Consider the following 18,053-nt stretch of genomic DNA (forward strand, 5'->3'; position numbering starts at 1 on the left):
AAAATCACTAAGTGCTTAATTAGTTGTGGAATATCATTATAGAACGGAATCGAAATGACGACTTCATTTATAATAAACATATCAAATCGTATGCTTACCAAACTCAGTAAATATTTAGGAAATGAACTGTAGCGCTTATAACGTTAATCGATGGCAACTCGTATCCATCTAGGATATCAGTTTTTAATTTTTTTTTAAATTTTTTTTTTAATTATTATTTTTATTTAATCGCATAGGCATATTATCTAAAGATCTGCAAATCATCGATGAACAGAAGTCTCTCAACCCGTCTCGTCGTCAATTTAATAATAATAATTCATAATAATAATAATTAATATTGAATATATATATATATATATATATCTATATACATATAAAACATTAAGTATTATTGTCGGGAATTAAAGGATAAATAAAAATTTTATTCTGATAATATTTAGTGCCATGAAATGTTAATGAGCGTATCTAATGTATGATTGATAGTTTCATGATGTTAGAAATAATATTGCGCTAATTATTGGGTAATTCTACGTTGTTAAAAATAAAAGAATATATTCTTTTATTTAATACACATGCATATACATGCTTAGGCGCATGTATAAGCAATCGCGTTCAAGACTGTTTTATAATCGATGATTCTAACAACCAGAAATCACCAGGTCACCCAATGCCTTTCAAAGGTGCTCGAGCGGCCATTTTATTAAAGAGATTTGTGAGGGGAGTGGCAGCAGGAAATTAGATTTTTTTACTTTTTTTCGTTCACACACGTAGTAACTCTTGGCGCTTCTGCTTTGCAGAAAATCACGACCACGACGACGGAGGATATAAGATGAAGACGATGGCGTATGTTCCTCGACTCTCGATGATTCTCTGACAAATGCTTCATTTAATATTTAGTACGCTCTTGTAGGTACGCATAACGATTCGAATAAACGAGTTACGGGTGTAAATTGCCAAAGTTCGAGTTAAGTTAAAGCCTTTTTCACTTGATCAGAGGAGAGTCTAAATTCGAATTCGGATTAGGCTGCTGCTGCTGCTGTTGTTGTTGCTGTTGTTGTTGCTGTTGTTGCTGCTGCAGCTGCGAAGTCCCGGACGGTGGCGATACCTGCGCCACCCCCTGCATCTTATTTTCATTGCCGAGGACGTTATTAGACCCGGAGGATGTTCCGCCGATGTTGCTCATACCACCCGTGAGACTACTTCCGCCCTCCTTCATCTTCTCGCAATAATCGGCAAATACATCGCGGAATTTCGCCCACGACTTTTCCGGCACGGTGATGGCTGTCCTGAAGTTGGTCTTCACCTAAGGTATAAATCATGATTTATATTAATCCGCTGGATTGAAAGTCATCGATTGTTATTATTAAATTAAGTGCTATTGTTCTTGCTTGGATTAAACTATATTTTCAAAAATACTACCGTCGTTTTAATGCTTATAAAGTATGCATATTTTTTTTTTTCTGATACCAGAAATATGAAAAACTTAGCAAGTATATGTTAGCATTGTTTTTCTTACTATTAAAAATTCAAAATTATATTACACGACTCCGAGCACTTAACGCGCATCATTGTGTGACGTTTGATTTACAATTGCAATACAATATGCGTGCATTATCTAGACGAAATGCATTTTCAATGACAGTTAATTTTAAGTATTGAGTAGTGGATTGAGCAGCGTTACATGAAAATATCTACAGAAAATAATATCTTCTGTAAGCAGACGAATCTGTAAATTGTTTAAAGTATTAGAGTATTTTTTGTTACGACAAGACAGCAATTTAACGAGCCACCATTCATATAAAATATAATTTGATAAAAAGAAGGTATTTGAAACATCAAAAATCAATTCTGTATTGTTGTTTCGATTAATTTTCGATGGCAGTGTGGATCGTTTTCATATTAAATAAGTCGAACGGTAAGAAAGACAAATGTAACATATTTTTGTTACTAATTATTGCAACAATCTTATTCTAAAATTGTTTGATGTAATATTATTATCATAAATGTAATTTGTTCTATTAAAAGAATAGAAAATTCTGTACTTTTTCGAAGAAAATTAAACTAAGCAAACGGAATATCTAAATGTAATGTAAATGTTTAACCAATATATATAAATATTTTTAATTGCCTTAATTTATTTTAATTGTTCGTGGTTTATATAGCGACTTGCACAATTCTAGAATTTCACAATCATATATTTAATGTAAAAAGAGCAGAACTTTTTTTTCTTCTTTTTTTTTTTTTTTTTTTTTTCTTCAAGTAATGTATAACGTTAAATATTATGTAATTACAGATACAAGTTTTTAATTTAAAAAATTTTAAAACTCAGCAGAAATCGGGTATGTAATATTTTTTAAGAATACGTATATTTTGGAAAAGTAAAAACTAAATAATTAAATTTTAATAAAATATTCGGTCGATAATATATGTTTTATAAATGAAGAATAATTGAATTTTCACGCTTTCAACCACTTAACGTTGTAATAACATTTTCTCTCATAAATTGAAGCTGCGTTATAGGCATGTAATGATATATATATATTTGATAGTAAATTATTACCAAAATCTTAGCTTTTGAAACGAATAAAATTAAGTTGTTATTTTATTAATGTTCTATTTAATATTCACCGCTGTAAAATATCCCATTATTAGTTGGTATAAATTGGTGTTGAGCCAATGTTGAGTAAATTACGTATTTAATATTTAACAAATGTCAAATTTCATCATAAATTTGTTCGATTGTACACGTAGCAAACAAAGACAGAGAAATATTTCATTTTTACGAAACTCGTGACATTGTCTAAAGCAAATGAATTTATGATCCAAGTGAAAATATTGAATAAACGAATAGTAAATGAATTTAGGTAGTTTTTTGTTTGTTTTTGTTTTTAAATTGCTTCGGCGATTCATAGATTATTATAAAATTCGACGAGATATTATTAGAATGTCGGTCATTAACAATTTATCGGTCTCATCGTTATTGCTTGTCTTGTTATGTCTAAATTTCATTCGTAACTTACTGTAACATCACAATGTATTTGATTTATGACAATATTCTATTATTACCTGATTATAAAATGATACTTGCCAGTAAATTTGCAAATAAAGAATAAAAGAGAAGAAATAAAAAATCATTGCCACTTTTAATGCATTGAAATTCAATGAAAAGTCGGTTAAAATTAGGAACATAATTAATGTCTCAAAAGTGTCAGCCAGTACCGATATAATATTCAATGACAATGACTAATTAATTGCAAAACAAGTAGCAAATACATTAGCAAATACATTAGCAAATATACGCGAATACCTAATAAAGAGAATTGAGCATATGGGTGTCGGATATATTTAACACCCACACCTCTCAAAGCATTCTACAACTATTAGAGTGGGTCGGGCAATGACCCGGCAAGTGTGAATTCGTAAAGCGAGCTCGCCGAAAACGGGAGATGAGGCAATGCGGATGAGGAGGCAAGTCAGTCAGCGTCGGTACAAACCTCGGAGATTCTCATGTAGATGCCGCGGTTATTCTGGCCAATGTCGAAATAGAAGTTTTTATTATCGACGCGCATGAAGCGGCCGTCGGGCAAGTCGCCCTTGAAGCCGCCATCATCCGTGCCGAACTCCTCGAGCAGATCCGTGAGCGCGTCGCGGAACTCGATCATACCCTGGGCCGGTATCGCGATCTGCGTCCTCGGGCCGCCACGTGTTATCGTCTGAGACACCTGCAACATCAACGTCGTCGATCGCCATTCAGTACATGGATATTATTTACATTCGCCATCACTCGAGCGAGACATGCAGTTTTTTTTGTTTTTGTTTCATTAAAGCTCATTCTTAATATCGTTTACATTTCACAATGTGCGATTATAATAAACGTGATTTATTTGCTGGTCGGTACATACAGGGTGACTCACCCGCAGGAAACGTCCGCGAGAATTTTCCTTCAGGTCCAAGTAGTATCGCCTGTTGTCCTTAACCATCATTTCCGACTTGAGTTTGCCGTCGTCCGGTACGTTATCCGAATTCGGAGGTCCTGTAAAATTAAGAGTAAGGAGCGCGGTTATGGTAGGTTATTATTGCGGCATTGCATTAAATCAACATTGCAAATTATAAAAGTTCGTGCATTATCGGTGGACATTGGCTCGAGCCAAATTGGCCATTAGGATACGGCCGTAATCTATCATCGCGAAGGTCAAATTCTTCCGCAAACCGTAAATAGCCAAATAATTCTAGCTAACCAAGTTCCCGTCCACCCGCCATTGTTATTGCTAATGCCCTTGGGGCGCGTCATTCGACCTGTCACGTGTGATATTTGGCCCTGTTTTTTTTTCCAAGTAATCGATCGTCCTCGATTCGTCAGCATTCGAAGGAATAGTCGCAGTGACTATATAAGACTACGCTCGGGGCAAAGCAACGTTATTTCGCGTAAATTGCCTCACTTGGGGTAAACGAACCGTCTCGTCATCGTCATTCGGCGGAATAACCTCGCGAGACGCGTGTCAGTCGCCATCATTCAACACGTACGACGATTTTGTATAACCATCGGAATTTTTCTCCATTACCAATTTCTCGTCGCGCCAATCCTACCACACACTAAACGATGTTTTTACCCTTCAAACGAATAAATAGATAATCGTAAAATTGCCGTATTTCAAATCAAACAAGAGGATAAATAAATTGGCATCCTCTACTATAATCCTTTTATAATATTGCTACATTATTGTTCGTTTGTTATTTATTTATTTATTTTTAATTCCTATTGAATTTTAATGTCGCAAGAGCATTTTTAAAAGGCCGTAGAATTATTAAATTAATTAATTATGATCGCTGCCACCATTGTAAAGCGTAAATAAAACAGAAAAACTTATTTCTCTCAATAATTTCGTTTTTTTTTTTTTTTTTTTTTTTTTTTTTTTTTTTTTTTTAATTTATTATTCTGTACTACAGTTGATTATAACATTCAATGAAACAAAACCAAACGAATTAAATGAATCTTTTATATTCTCGTTTATTTATTTCACATATTCAGTGAAACGAAAACCTTCGAAATATATATCATCGAATGGCAGAAAAAAAGTATCACGATGCTTTTATCCTTTATCAATGTATTATTTCAATTTTATCGGGCACACATCGTATTTAACTAATTTTAAGTGGAAGAAACAAAAATTAGTTACAATTCATGTGATTTTTGTGATTTTAAAATCCGACAATGAACGATATTTTATGTGGACATAATCGATGGATTTGTGCTTTGTTACAGCACTGATATCTTTACTTATTCGAAGCTACATTTCTTAAATTGAAAAACTCGTATGCTCGCAGTGTGTGCATATTAATAAAAACATTAATTAATTAAATGAAACTGTAAATATTTTTTAGAACAAATTCTGTCTTGACGATTGTTCATTGGAAAAATATCGAAAGTTTAAAAATTTATTGTAACCGTCAAATTAATGAGAAATGGTTCACTTATGTAAAGAAAATTATTAATAATACTTTTAATTCACTGGGAAGTATTTTTATAAATATGGATACGATAATTTTTGCAACACAATTATAAACTGGATAATAATAATAGTAGGGTAAAAATTTATATTAAATAATTAATTTTCTAAAAGCTAATTGCGCGTGCGTTCCAATTGTTCAATCGCTGTATAATATTAATAGACGGCGTGTAATAAATTTCTACACATATCTGTCATAATTATGTCGATTCGGAAAAATAATCAATGATACGTAGTTTTTTGGTTATAATTGACAATGCGTATATTAGAATAATTATAAAAATATTATTATATCCGTTAATATGCACCTCTACTTTCGTTATTAATCACCGATTAAATTTATACTCGTTAAATTTTTAATTAATTAATTAATTACATTTATAAATACCAAGTGCACATTAATGTAATTAATGAGCTTTCTTTCTCGTACGTTCCATTATACGATAATTATAGCTCCTTAAAATTATAATAAATAGAATAACGAGCTAATGATTTTACACTCGACTCTATTATTGAACTATTTAAGTAATTTATCCAACTGAAGAGGGATATGAAGAACAAATACATAAATAAAGACTTTAACGCTTAAAATGCAAGTTATTTCCATAATGATGGGAGTAAATTTTAATGAGAGAGCAGCTGCTGCTGTGAAAAAAATATTATTAATGAGTTTGAAAAAGCTTCGCCAATATCCTTTAACTTTTTATGCAAATAATTTACCTAAGGATGCGTAGTAATCGCTAAATGATGACAAATGATCCCGGAATTCTGACGCAGTACTGAGTGCCAGGAAAATTTGGCTTCTTCTACCATCAGCTCCGATCTAAAATACATACGAAGGCTCCATTAATTTCTCTGAATTTATTATTACGTTGCCTTTAGATAATGCATTCTCGAAGGGAATAGTAATAATAATAATAATAATAATAATAATGTAAGACAATAGAGTACAATACCTCAGCAACTTTAATAAACCTCCCGCGCTTGTTCTGCTTGACATCCAAATAGAATCTCTTGCTCTGTATCTGAAGCATTTTCGTTGCCAGTTCTTGTTCGCCCTGCTGCCCTTGCTGACCTGTAAAGCATGATAACGAAAACTATGTTACTCCACGTTCCATCAAGGTTACATTCGCGTACGCACGCACGCGCACGCACTACCGGGCATGGCCTTCTTTTCTCACAGCCGCGAGAAATTATCTTATATACAGAGACAATTGCACGGCTCTTTGCTTCATAGTCTCGACACCCTAAAGTCTTAATATAATTACGAAAATACCAACGTTTGCCCCGAAAGATTAGCAGATTCAGAACGCGAGAGTTTGGACGGGACAATCCGAGCATCTCAAGATCATTTAACAGGGCAATTAACGCAATTTGCGACAAAGCATTTGGCTCTAGACCCATTAGAATATTATCAATTCGCATTCGAAAGCCATTTGACAAAGAAGATAAAATCGCGTCGGTAAATGTTTTTATTAGCTTAAAGTAAGATATTTTGAAGGCGGGGATTAATGTGTCGCGACGACTGCCTTTGGCTTTATTATTAAAAGATGATAAAACGTACAATTCACGATTCAGGTATATAATGCCATATTAGGAGCGTTGTTGTTGAATGTGTGCGTTAACACGGACACGGATATGATGATATTGGGACACGACACGGCAAAGTGACTCCCACACAAGTTTCTAATGCAAACGCGTGCGAACAATCAATTTGCCGCATTTCTGTTAGCTTCTCCGTAGCAAGTCAAATAATAATAATAATAATAATAATAATAATAAGGACGGGCGGGTAATTTAATAGAATTTCTTCATTGCGTTGCGAGGATGATCGAGTGCAGGGCGAGAACGTAATACTGTCAATCAATATATATATATATATATATATATATATATATATGAGAGTGGTGGTGGGCTCTTGGAGAGGTGGCTGCAGGTGGGGCAATAAAATAATTCCCAACCTCGTACACTCGCGATAAATGCCAAGGATAAAAGACGATTCGGCTGGGAGATGGTCACACGTATGTGTCACAGAATGTATGTGATCGAACGCGTGAGGGCTGGAGGAGAACAGAGGGGGTAGCGTTTGGTGATGTGCCACGAGAAGCAGAGCGATGCTGCTCGAGTCCTCTGGACGATCAATAACAGCTGCACCGAGGGGTCAAAGACCCATTTATGCAGGCGGTCCCGCACGGCCCCATTATCCATCTTAGACGCTTCTTTACATCCCCGCTTCCTTAATGACCGACAGACGTCGACGAAGACGGTGGCGCTCCTCTCAAAGTGTGGCCCGTTTATCAGGTAAGCGCGGGAGGGGTTGAGGCACTGTGTCAAGGACACCAGGAGAGTGGGGCGCGACTCCTGGGGCGCAGGACTAAGCATCGACGAACGTGGCCGATTCATCTTTCCTCTCACCAGCTGCTCCTTGGGATGTGAATATGCAACGGAATGTGTGTTTGTGCGTACGGATGATTGGTGATGCAGGAGGGGAAGGGGGTATTAATCGGAAGTTCCGGGCTTTCGTATTCGGGCAAATCTAGAGCACAGGCTAATTAATCGTGGCTTAGTCTTCTCCTCTCAAGAAACTTTTAAGAAATAATCGCCAGTTTAAATAATTTGATCGAGAGATCTCTCTAGTTCGCTTTGTCAAAGCCAAGTGCCCTTTCCTTCGGCAAATGCCAAACTTTTCCAGTACTGTGGGATGTAAAGTGTTCAAGTGTTAGCCGACAAGAGGGCATGTGAATCCCGCATCAATTGAATCTGTGATGTGAATGTTTTTAGGCTACGAATAACGTTTATACATTATGTTATTTATTACTAGGATCTTCCGAAATGGCTCTACAAAGTTTTTCCCCTTACAAAAAGTGCCGTAAGCCAGCCTTTAAAGATTAAGATTTATTAATAGAACGTTATTTAGACGATCCGGTCATGGTGTCTTCTTTAAATAGAACGTTACCGTACATTTAACTACAATTTAGTGTTGAATTTTCAAAAATTACACGTAAAAAAAAAAAATAAAACAACAAACAAAAACACTAAATAATAACGAATTTTTTTTCGTTTTTCTATGTATAATACATTGTTGAAATTTCTTTTAAGAATAATGGTTAAATTAATGTTAATCTTCCGTCTCCGAGTTCGTATAAAATGTTGTCACTAGAGACTTTTGAAGGAGTAAATTATAAATAACGTACGGGTCGATCAATGGCATTAAAAGATTGGTTATTATATACTCTTATGTATCCAGCATCATTTTACGTTTCACACGAACTTTTTTTTTTCAATGGAAATGTTAGAGGTTCGCACGTAGATTTACCTAACAGTTTGGAAGGGGACAATAGTTAGGCAAATACCTAAACATTATTAGGTATAATACTTTCGGGATACCAATACTGAATTTTTCTCATTATGTCAGCCCATGTAAATCGATAAATAAATCATGAGTTTCTCTATATAGACTAGGTAATGCCATTAGGATTTTATAAACTTTATAAAATATCAGGCACGCGTACTCACTCATTCGCTGTCAACCCTTCAAATTTTCAAATGAAAATAACTCTCGTTAAGAAAGTATGATTTTTCTAATGTCACGCATATACACTGTGTTCAAAAGAAATATGAATAAAAGATGAAATGTAAAATTACTTCTTAAAAAAATTTACAGAATACATTTAAATGTCAATGGCTTATCTGAGAAAGAGAAAGCTTTATCATCACAGTCTATATAAGTTTGTTGCCATAATATGTGTACAAGCAAGAGTACAGACTGATAGGCATTGCATACACATGCGAGCGTAAAAACTAAATTTATTCATTTGGATAATGTTTAAGTGAAGCAAAAAAAAAAAAAAAATAAAAAAAATGTGATCGCACAATACAAAAGAGATGCGAGAACTTAATTTTAACGATGCATGATGTTAGTATTGATTGTGTTTCCACGCCTTAATTGAAAACGCTGCAGGCAACAAACAGACATTCTCTATTCTTTATTTCAACACAGCCAAAGCAAAGATTTAAGGTTAAGTTATTGAAAGCTCGAATAGTTATGGAAAACATTGTGGAAAGAATTATTTGTCAGAGTATGTGGTATTGAGTGTAGTGTTTCGTCTGTCGTGGGTCGCACATGCAGCGTGTGGTGTGTGGCGATTGACGACCGAATTCACAGATGAAAATACCGACAGGAGATAATTTACGGGTAACCGCTGGTTCAAAAAACACAGAAGCCCACTGCATGAAATAGTTATTGGGACATTGCCATCCGGAAGCATGACACTGGCGCAAAAATGAGAAAGGGTGAACAATCGTAGGCACGGGGTGAGGAAGACTGTGAGTGAGATAATAGTCGAGAACCTTCTCACTCTTATGCATTGGGTGTATGAAGCGTCGAGGTGTTGGTAGCACAGATACAAGTTTCGCGCATACAGCAGAAACGGGGGGAAGCATGAGAGAAGAAGTCGTAGTATAGTCCGAGCGCAATACACAGGTAAAATAAAATGTTAAATCGGGGGTTGTGTGTGTGTGTGTGTGTGTTTGGAGGATGGGTTCGCAGGATACGTGCGAAACCGCATGCTCGTTAAGTATGCGAAATTCGCGATAATGACGTGCCGGTCATTTACGAGGGCCGCCGGTGTCACGCGAGAGGAACGCGATGGCCCAGGGATTATCACGGGGAAGCGGCGACCAGCAGCAGAGGCAGAGGCAGAGGCAGCGGCCAACGCCACGTGACACGAACGTACCACGTGATCGGCTTCGTTCCCTTTCCCTGTGGTCTGTGCGGCGCAGTGAGCGCTGACGTCACGAGACAGCTGACTACTCGCCTCTCTCTCTCTCTCTCTCTCTCTCTTTCGCTCCGCTGCTCCGACATTCTCACGAGCGCGCGCAATCATTTCCCGTCCCTCCTCCCGTCTTCCGCCATTCGCCACGACACAACGTAATTTTTCCATCCTCTCCAGAGGCTTTATGCATATCCAGTTTTTCCTTTTCATCCGGGGTCGCCTCTCTCTCTCTCTCTCTCTCTCTCTCTCTCTCTCTCCATCTCCTCCAACGTCCAGCCCCACCCCCTTCTTCAATCATTTTTTCTCTTTGGCTAAATCGGTGGTTTACTGTCTATCGCTCTCTCTCTCTCTCTCTCTCTCTCTCTCTCTCTGTCTCCTCCCCACCCACTCATCCACCCTCCTATTTTATGCGGTTAACGGAGTGAATTTTCGAGCACTGTTCAGCAACGTTTCGACCGCGGACTTTTCCATTAGCTCGGCTCCCGTGCGGAAGAGAAAAGAGACCAAGGAGATACGACGGGGCTCGTCATGGAGGCCTGTTACTAGGCGCCCAATTCGAAAGAGATAAATCCGTCCCGATTAAAGAGGGGCAGGTACAACGAATTCAGCTAGAGCCACAGCCGCCGCAACGGCAGCAACCATGGCAGGAGCAGCACCAGCACCATCGGCAGCTGCCGTATCTCCAGCGACGGGCGTTCCTTCCCACCCCCGTCATTCCTTTCTCCGCGACCCGTACCCGCCCAGGTGCACGGGCTCTGCACGGGCACATGCGCAGAGCCAAAAAGATTTCATCGGTTCCACTCACCAGAGTCGAAGTCGGCACCGGTGGCGTCCATACCTCCAGAGGCTCCATACTCTGCAAAAAATAGAATTAAAAAAAATAATAATAATAATAATAATAACAATTTCACCCCGTTAGTCGGTGCTGTGGATTAAGCGTGTGCCTGGGCACCGCACAAACGGCAATTATTTCATGTGGCTGGGCGGAGGGGACGAGCGGGGGAACGACGAAGGGACGGAGAGGCTCGAGCGCATTGTACAGCTTTTTCTATAGTCGGGTTGTTCTTGAGGCCAAGAGCCTCGACGACGGCACGTGCGCCCGACACCAACATCGCCCGCCGCTCCCCCCTGCCTCCACCGCCGCCTGTTTCCATCATCTCGCCCGGAGCGACAAATTTTTAAATCATTTTTCCCGTATCGCAACTCGACCGTTGCCTCCTACACCTCCTCGCACTGCCACGGGGGGTTGTTCTTCCATCTCCTCGGCATCTTTCGCTAATCCGCTTTTGCGGTCAAGCGCGCGAAGCGTGAACGGGAGGAGGGGACAGGAGAGTCGCGCGGCTGGACGGATAAAAGAAGGAGGAAGGCGCGCGCGCGCTCGTGTACCAGAACTAGAGGCAGGGAATTACATCACACGTGGGACCGTAGTCGATAACTCCGGAGATAAATTAACAGCTGCTTCCTCGACTAATTGAGCCTCGCTTGCAATGGCCCGACGATCATGGCGAATAGTTTTGATGAAACGAGGTTTTAGAGTGTCGTCGAGGCGCCTGCGGATGGATATCCTCGGGGAACGAAATATTTATGTGAGGGTAATTCCCGTTAACAAGCGACCGACGCTTTCTATATTTAACATTTTCATAGGGGATCTTCCTCGATTATCATATGCAACGGTTCATTCATTCTTCTTCTACCAGGCACTCGCACGCAATACCGGCCATTCTCGTGAAAATCCTACGAATCCATATTATGCACCTCATTATAAACGCACATATTGTGATTATTTAAAGCCGAGTTTCATTATAAGTGAGATTATTCCTAAAGCCCTCGAAGCTCGCGGCATTTAACGATTTTATAACCTTTATAAGTTTCGGAACTTGAAGCGCGACCAAGTTCTAGCCATTAACTATGCAAGATAGAAATAGTTTGGGCTGTTGCACTGGTCTCGTCTCTGCGTGCGAGATTAAAAATGCTAATGTCAGTGTGAAGCGCAGGGAATAAAATGCGGATAAAGAGTAAGACAGACAGACAGACAGAGAGAGAGAGAGAGAGAGTAAGAGAGAGATGGCAGTCTCGATGGTCGTCGAATGACAGAAAAATGCAAACGAGAGGCCGACCCGTAAAGTTGCGAGGAGCGCGAGACCAGTTTAGATACAAAGCTCCGCCAAAGTTCCTGGATTCTTGAGCGATGAACGCCAGGTCGTACGATGACAGCTGTTACGAAGATCCGTGCTCGCGAAACAAAAGATCATCCACGAGACAAAAGAGCATTTGGCATGGCTAAATAAGTGATTGGTGTGTGGGCGGGGGGGGGGGGGCGGATGTCGAGAAGGAAGAGAATTTGCGAGAGTATCAGCGAGAGAAAGAGAGATATAGAGAGTCGGCCGATGCTCGTCAATATACATTTTAACCGCGTGGTCTCAATATCATCCACGGCTCCATCTCTGTCTTTATGATATATAATGTCGATGATGAATCATCGGTGAAATGAAATGAAATAAAAAAGACGACGATGGGAATGAGGATGAAGACGATGACGAGGACGAGGACAAAGACGAGGATGGTGAGAGCGACGTTTACTACGAGACCATGGTGAACGGCAACATCGGAAGTTGCAAATCTGTGGCGAATAGTTTGGCTCGCGCACGCCTCATGAGTTGCGCGGAGGGGGTCGGGCTGAGTGGGAGACATGGAGCAGAACACAAGCATCGAGACGGGTAGTAACGCGAATTCTTTCTTTCTTTCTCTCTCTCTCTCTCTCTCTCTCTCTCTCTCTATCTATCTATCTATCTCTATCTATCTATCTATCTATCATGTACACACACGCGCGCGCGCCCTCGTTGATTTGAAGGCGCTCATGCGCCGCACGTACCGACGTATAGGTGAACCGGCCATCTTGGATCCCCGAGTTCCGTTGGCAAAGAAATAGGCAATTTTCACGAGCTGCCTGACAGAAGGGCGGGCAGGAAGTACGTGGGCCCGAGGACTCGATGATCGCGACGTGTGAAGCCACGAGGCCCGGAAAGTCCATCGGTCCCACCGATCCAGCAGAGCCTCGCGGCGCTACTTGCTCGCGACCTCTGGCCCTCCCATGGGTCCTCCCCCCTGTCCCCACCGCGGCAATGACCACACGCACGCACACGCACGCACACGCGCGCATTACCTTTCTCGCATCGTTCGTCCGTTCGTGCATGCGAGCTCCCTCCCTCCCGCCCGGCCGTCCTACAGCCCTCGCAGTCGTCCCCCCTAACCGCCACTCCCCTCGCGAGCCCACGACAGCCGGAGCAACGGCCTATACTCACTTTGCGGCTGATCGTCGAGACTCTCCCGGTCGGACATGACGTCGGCTCGTCCGGATCCGCTTGGCTGCTGTTCTACCGTCGCCTTTGACGTGGGCTTCCTTCCCTCCCTCCCTCTCTTACGCTCGTACCTCCGCTCCTCAGCAGCGCCGACCTCGGCCCGCGCCCTGCCTCGCACGAAAGGTACGACGGCTCGCTGGGGCTCCTCGTCGACGCCGCTGCTACCGCTACTCTCGCTGCTACTGTAGCTCCAGCTCCAGCTCCTGTAGCTGCTCCTCCTCCTCCTCTTGTTCCTGCCGCTGCCGCCGTGGGCAGACACACGCGCGCCCTCCAGTCAGCCGGGCCGTGTCTCCGCGTACGTTCGGCCGACGGCAACGACGGCTACGACGGCGGAATCTCCTTGCGGCGCACTCTCCCCTATCACACGCGGCGCACACAGGGCGCAAAACGGCACACGCGCGAGTGGCGCGCGCGCGCTTAACCGAGCGGGTCTGCGCGCACACGCGCGCACACACACGCACACCTTCGGCTCGTCCTCTTCTAGCTCCTCTCGCGGTCACGATCCTTCGCGGAGTTCGGAAATTCTGGAACTTCCTGGTCGCGGCCCAGTGCTGCTGGTTGAGCTATCGCTCGCTCGCCTCGGCTCCTGCAGCTCGCTCCTTCATTCGCGCGCAACTCGAGCCGCCAACGAGTCACCGCTCCCTCCGCTGTCCGTTGTCGTCAGCGCCCGAGCCGAAACCGAACCTTCCTTTCGAGCTCGTCCGCACGCAGGCGCGCGCGTGCGCGCCCCCTCGCTCTCCTCTTTCCGCCGCACCCAACTAAAATTGCTGCTGCTGTTAGCGCTGTTAACGCTGTTAGCGCTGTTACCGCTACTACTGCTGCCGCCGCTGCTGTCGCCGTTGCCGTTGCCGTTGTCGTTGCCGTTGCCGTTGATACGACTGTTGTTGCTGCTGCTGCTGCTGCTGCTGCTGCTGCTGCTGCTGCTCGTGATGGTGTTGGCAATAGTAGTCACAATGATGATGACGATGGTAGTGGTGAAAGTGCTAGTAGTGCTAGTGCTGCTGCTACCGCTGCCGCTGCCGCTGCCGTTACCGTTTGATCCTTCTCGCTCCTCGCGGGTCACCGATGCGCGCGGAACCTGGGCTGCTTATGCCGATGGACAGCTCGATGATAGAAAGGCGCTAGTGCCGAATAATCGTCCGCGGTCCTCCATCCTCGGCTTCCCGACCAACACGGCGATGGATACTGCCTCCAGGTGGCGCCATCGGAACGTTATCGAGCGTCGTCTGCTGTCTCCCCTACCCCTCGCGGCGCTACCCAATCCATAGCCATTGTCCGGCGCTGACTGCTGCCAGGCGTACCCGTGAGCTACGGAGCCGCGTTGGCGTTGACGATGTGGTCGGAGTGGCTTGGATCGTGGTAAAGGTACGGGCACTGCGTGCTTAGACCGACGCTTCCCCTCCCCGCATACCCGTGACGAAGCCGTAGGAACGTGGTCTTGCGTACGAAACCCAACGACTAGCGACTTACCGACGGACACGCGGAGCTTGCAGCCACGATCCACGACATCGTGTAGTGCGCGCGAGGTAAAGGCGGTAAATTTGCAAAGACCGCGAGTTGCGCGATTGGCGATTGGCGATTGGCGATTTGTGGTGGTGGTGGTGGTGGAGGTCTTTTTTTTTTTTCTTCTTTCTTTCATCTTTGTATTGTAACGCGCGCTACTCGGTGGCCATCCATCCATGTAACCATCTAGCCATCTAGTAGGAAAAGAGCCTTCGACAAATTGTCCTCCAACAATTCCTTCTGACTTGCGAAAATTTGCCAGGCGTCGTGCCGAACGTGAACGGAGCTTGTCATTTGACACGGGACGTCATCTCGCTCCGTGTCGTCAAGTGATATCCCAAGCCCCGTGTCCTTATCGCCGCCACCTTCGCACCGTAAATCACTTGATTGGCTAATCAATAGATGGACGGCTAAATTACAACGCTGCTGCGATGTCAATTTAATCGTAGAGATCGTGAATTCCTTCGTTTTCGCTATACCATTGATCTCATCGCGCACCAATAAACCGGCAGTCTTCGATGCAAATCTCATCGTTGATCTATCGGCTAAATACTAATTGCATTGGTATAATAGTTTCGCACGTCGCTTTCCGACATTGCATTTAGAGGAACAATTGCTTATGAAGAAATTAATTATTGTCCTGATGTTTCCGTGGCAATTTACGAAAGTGCTGCAGCACGCACGGACATTTATCATTTATGTGGTAATCGATGGATCGCTGGTATCTGATATTGTAAATATATTATTTTAAAGGCCAAAATTTTATACATTGAAGATGTTATATTAATGGGCACGGCGGCGCCAGTCATTAGATGAATTTCCCAATTAAATTCACATAAATTCGTAATAATTCGATGTAGACGCGAGATAATAAATAAGCTCGGTGCAACTTATCCGTATAGCGCCACAATCGCGTATGTAGAAAGCTTTTCGATCAGTGCATTATACATTAGGATCACTTGTATCATAAGTTGACGAGGAAAATGATGGAAAAGCGTGTAATGATAAGAGTCGAAAGAATAAAGTGATATCATTTTTCATCGGCTAATTCGCGTACACAATGGATTATTGCACAAAGCCTTGGCTCGCATTACCAAAGGCTTTGTAAACCAAAAACTAGTAAACTACACATTCGCTCAAACATGTATCTATAGATGTAAAAATTACACCTTATTATTACGGCTTATTACCATAAAAATTAAATAATTTTCTTACTCTCTCATCTCAATTCCCTTTATTTGCCGTATTATGGAATTAGTCAAATGGTTCTGATAATTTTTCAAGAATTTCAACCATTTACTTCATCGCGCGAGCACGTGTCGTACGCACACATTGTCGCTTACGCTCGTGCAAATAGTGCAAAAGAGCAGAAAATTTAAAAGCTATAACAATCAGTATAAAGACATTATTATACGCAAACATTAAAAACTATTATGTAAGAATTACAAGTGTTTTTCGAATATGAGAAAATTATGCTCGTAGTAAGTCAATTATTGAAACGAATAGAGAATAATGAGAATGCATATAATTGCATTAATTTAGTGTCGTAAATTCCAGCCTCGTCGTTTGAGAAAAACAACAATGACGGCATACTAGATTAAAAAATAATTCAATCTGTATTAAACTCGTTGCGATATATCTGACTTTGGTAGTCTTTCTCAAGCAAAATCGACATCAAGTACAGTAATTGGCAAAATGTTTTCTCAAATAAAATTTAATTAACAAGAGCAACGACCATTATGGCAACAATGTCGCCACCACCACTAGCGCAACCATCCCCCCCCCCCCCAATTAAACTGCATATATTTTATGGACAACATATCTCGACACTAACTACAAAAACGTATTAAATTTTAGGAATGAGACTTACAAGTGCATTCTCATAAATAAAAATGCAACTGTAATTCCGTTACGATTATAATATGAGTAAAATTGCTTATTGAATTTATTATGAATACGTATAGTACTGAGAAAGAGATTTTTTTTTAATTCACAAAAGAATAGGCAATTATAATTAATATTCAAGTTATTATGTACGAACAATACATAAAAATGTTGTTATAAATTATATATCTCGAGAAAGAATTTATTATTATTATTATTATTATTATTATTATTATTATTATTATTATTATTATTATTATTATTAAATAAACGAAGCAGTATTGTAAAAATATTTATTAATTTATCTTAAATTCTATATTTTTTTAATATATCGTATTTTAATAAAAAAGAAAAAATATAAATGAAATACTTTGTAATATTATATAAACCAATTGCATACTCAATATGTTATTTTACATAATTTATACATTCTAAATTTAAATATCCAATATACTTTTTCTTTTTAATGAGAATTCAATATTTCAATAATAAATACGATTTTTTTAACACGTCCAATAGGGATTTTTATGATAATTTAATTTTTAGAATTATATAATAAAGCACAAGATATTTTACTAATAACGAAAAATATTTATTTTCAATGATAAATAAAGATTATGATATTTTACAATTTTTTTTTGCAAACTAAATAAAAAATTCGTGACGTTTAATTTTAGCAATATCTTCTCGAGGTATGAAGGAAAATTCTTTAACAACGTGTATTCGTAAATATTGATTTCATAAACATTTGCGAATAATAAAATATGAAATTATTAACAATAACTAAAGAATTGAAATAACAAATTGTAATTGAACATTGAGAGTCTTCATGAATTCATAATGTGAATAGCATAACATGCATATTCAACACACGCACGCGCACGCGCACACATATATAAATATATATATATATATATATATATATCGAGCTTCAGTTGTATTATCATTGTTATCATCATTGTTATCATCATAAATATTATGAATATTTAAATCTTATTTAAATGAATTTAAATAAGAATAAATAA

The 18,053-nt window shown here is 40.5% G+C and overlaps 1 protein-coding gene across 2 annotated transcripts; it reads right to left on the minus strand.

Annotated features, from left to right (window-relative positions):
* Window positions 1-598: 598 nt before the first annotated feature.
* Window positions 599-14,238, minus strand: Pur-alpha (Purine-rich binding protein-alpha). 2 transcript variants are annotated; one of them, XM_011495820.1, is made up of 7 exons: window positions 13,585-14,238; window positions 11,088-11,138; window positions 6,464-6,582; window positions 6,228-6,330; window positions 3,915-4,033; window positions 3,495-3,722; window positions 599-1,303 (listed from the first exon to the last, which is right to left on the minus strand). In XM_011495820.1, the coding sequence occupies exons 1-7, from the start codon at window positions 13,619-13,621 to the stop codon at window positions 983-985; spliced, it is 978 nt and encodes a 325-aa protein (XP_011494122.1). In that variant the 5' UTR covers window positions 13,622-14,238; the 3' UTR covers window positions 599-982. The 2 variants fall into 2 exon arrangements, with proteins under 2 accessions (XP_011494122.1, XP_011494113.1); XM_011495811.1 differs by having other exon boundaries at window positions 3,903-4,033.
* Window positions 14,239-18,053: the final 3,815 nt, after the last annotated feature.

Source organism: Ceratosolen solmsi, unplaced genomic scaffold (genome assembly GCF_000503995.2).
Source record: "Ceratosolen solmsi marchali unplaced genomic scaffold, CerSol_1.0 scaffold10, whole genome shotgun sequence".
NCBI classification, from domain to species: Eukaryota; Metazoa; Arthropoda; class Insecta; order Hymenoptera; family Agaonidae; genus Ceratosolen; species Ceratosolen solmsi.

Bases quoted from the DNA above. Each gene is read 5' to 3' on its own strand.
- Pur-alpha (XM_011495811.1), bottom strand. From the start codon at position 13,621: ATGTCCGACCGGGAGAGTCTCGACGATCAGCCGCAAA. The intron at 11,139-13,584 runs GTGAGTATAGGC...TATTTTTTGCAG, and splicing joins TCTCGACGATCAGCCGCAAA to AGTATGGAGCCTCTGGAGGT. The intron at 6,331-6,463 runs GTATTGTACTCT...TATGTATTTTAG, and splicing joins GGTTTATTAAAGTTGCTGAG to ATCGGAGCTGATGGTAGAAG.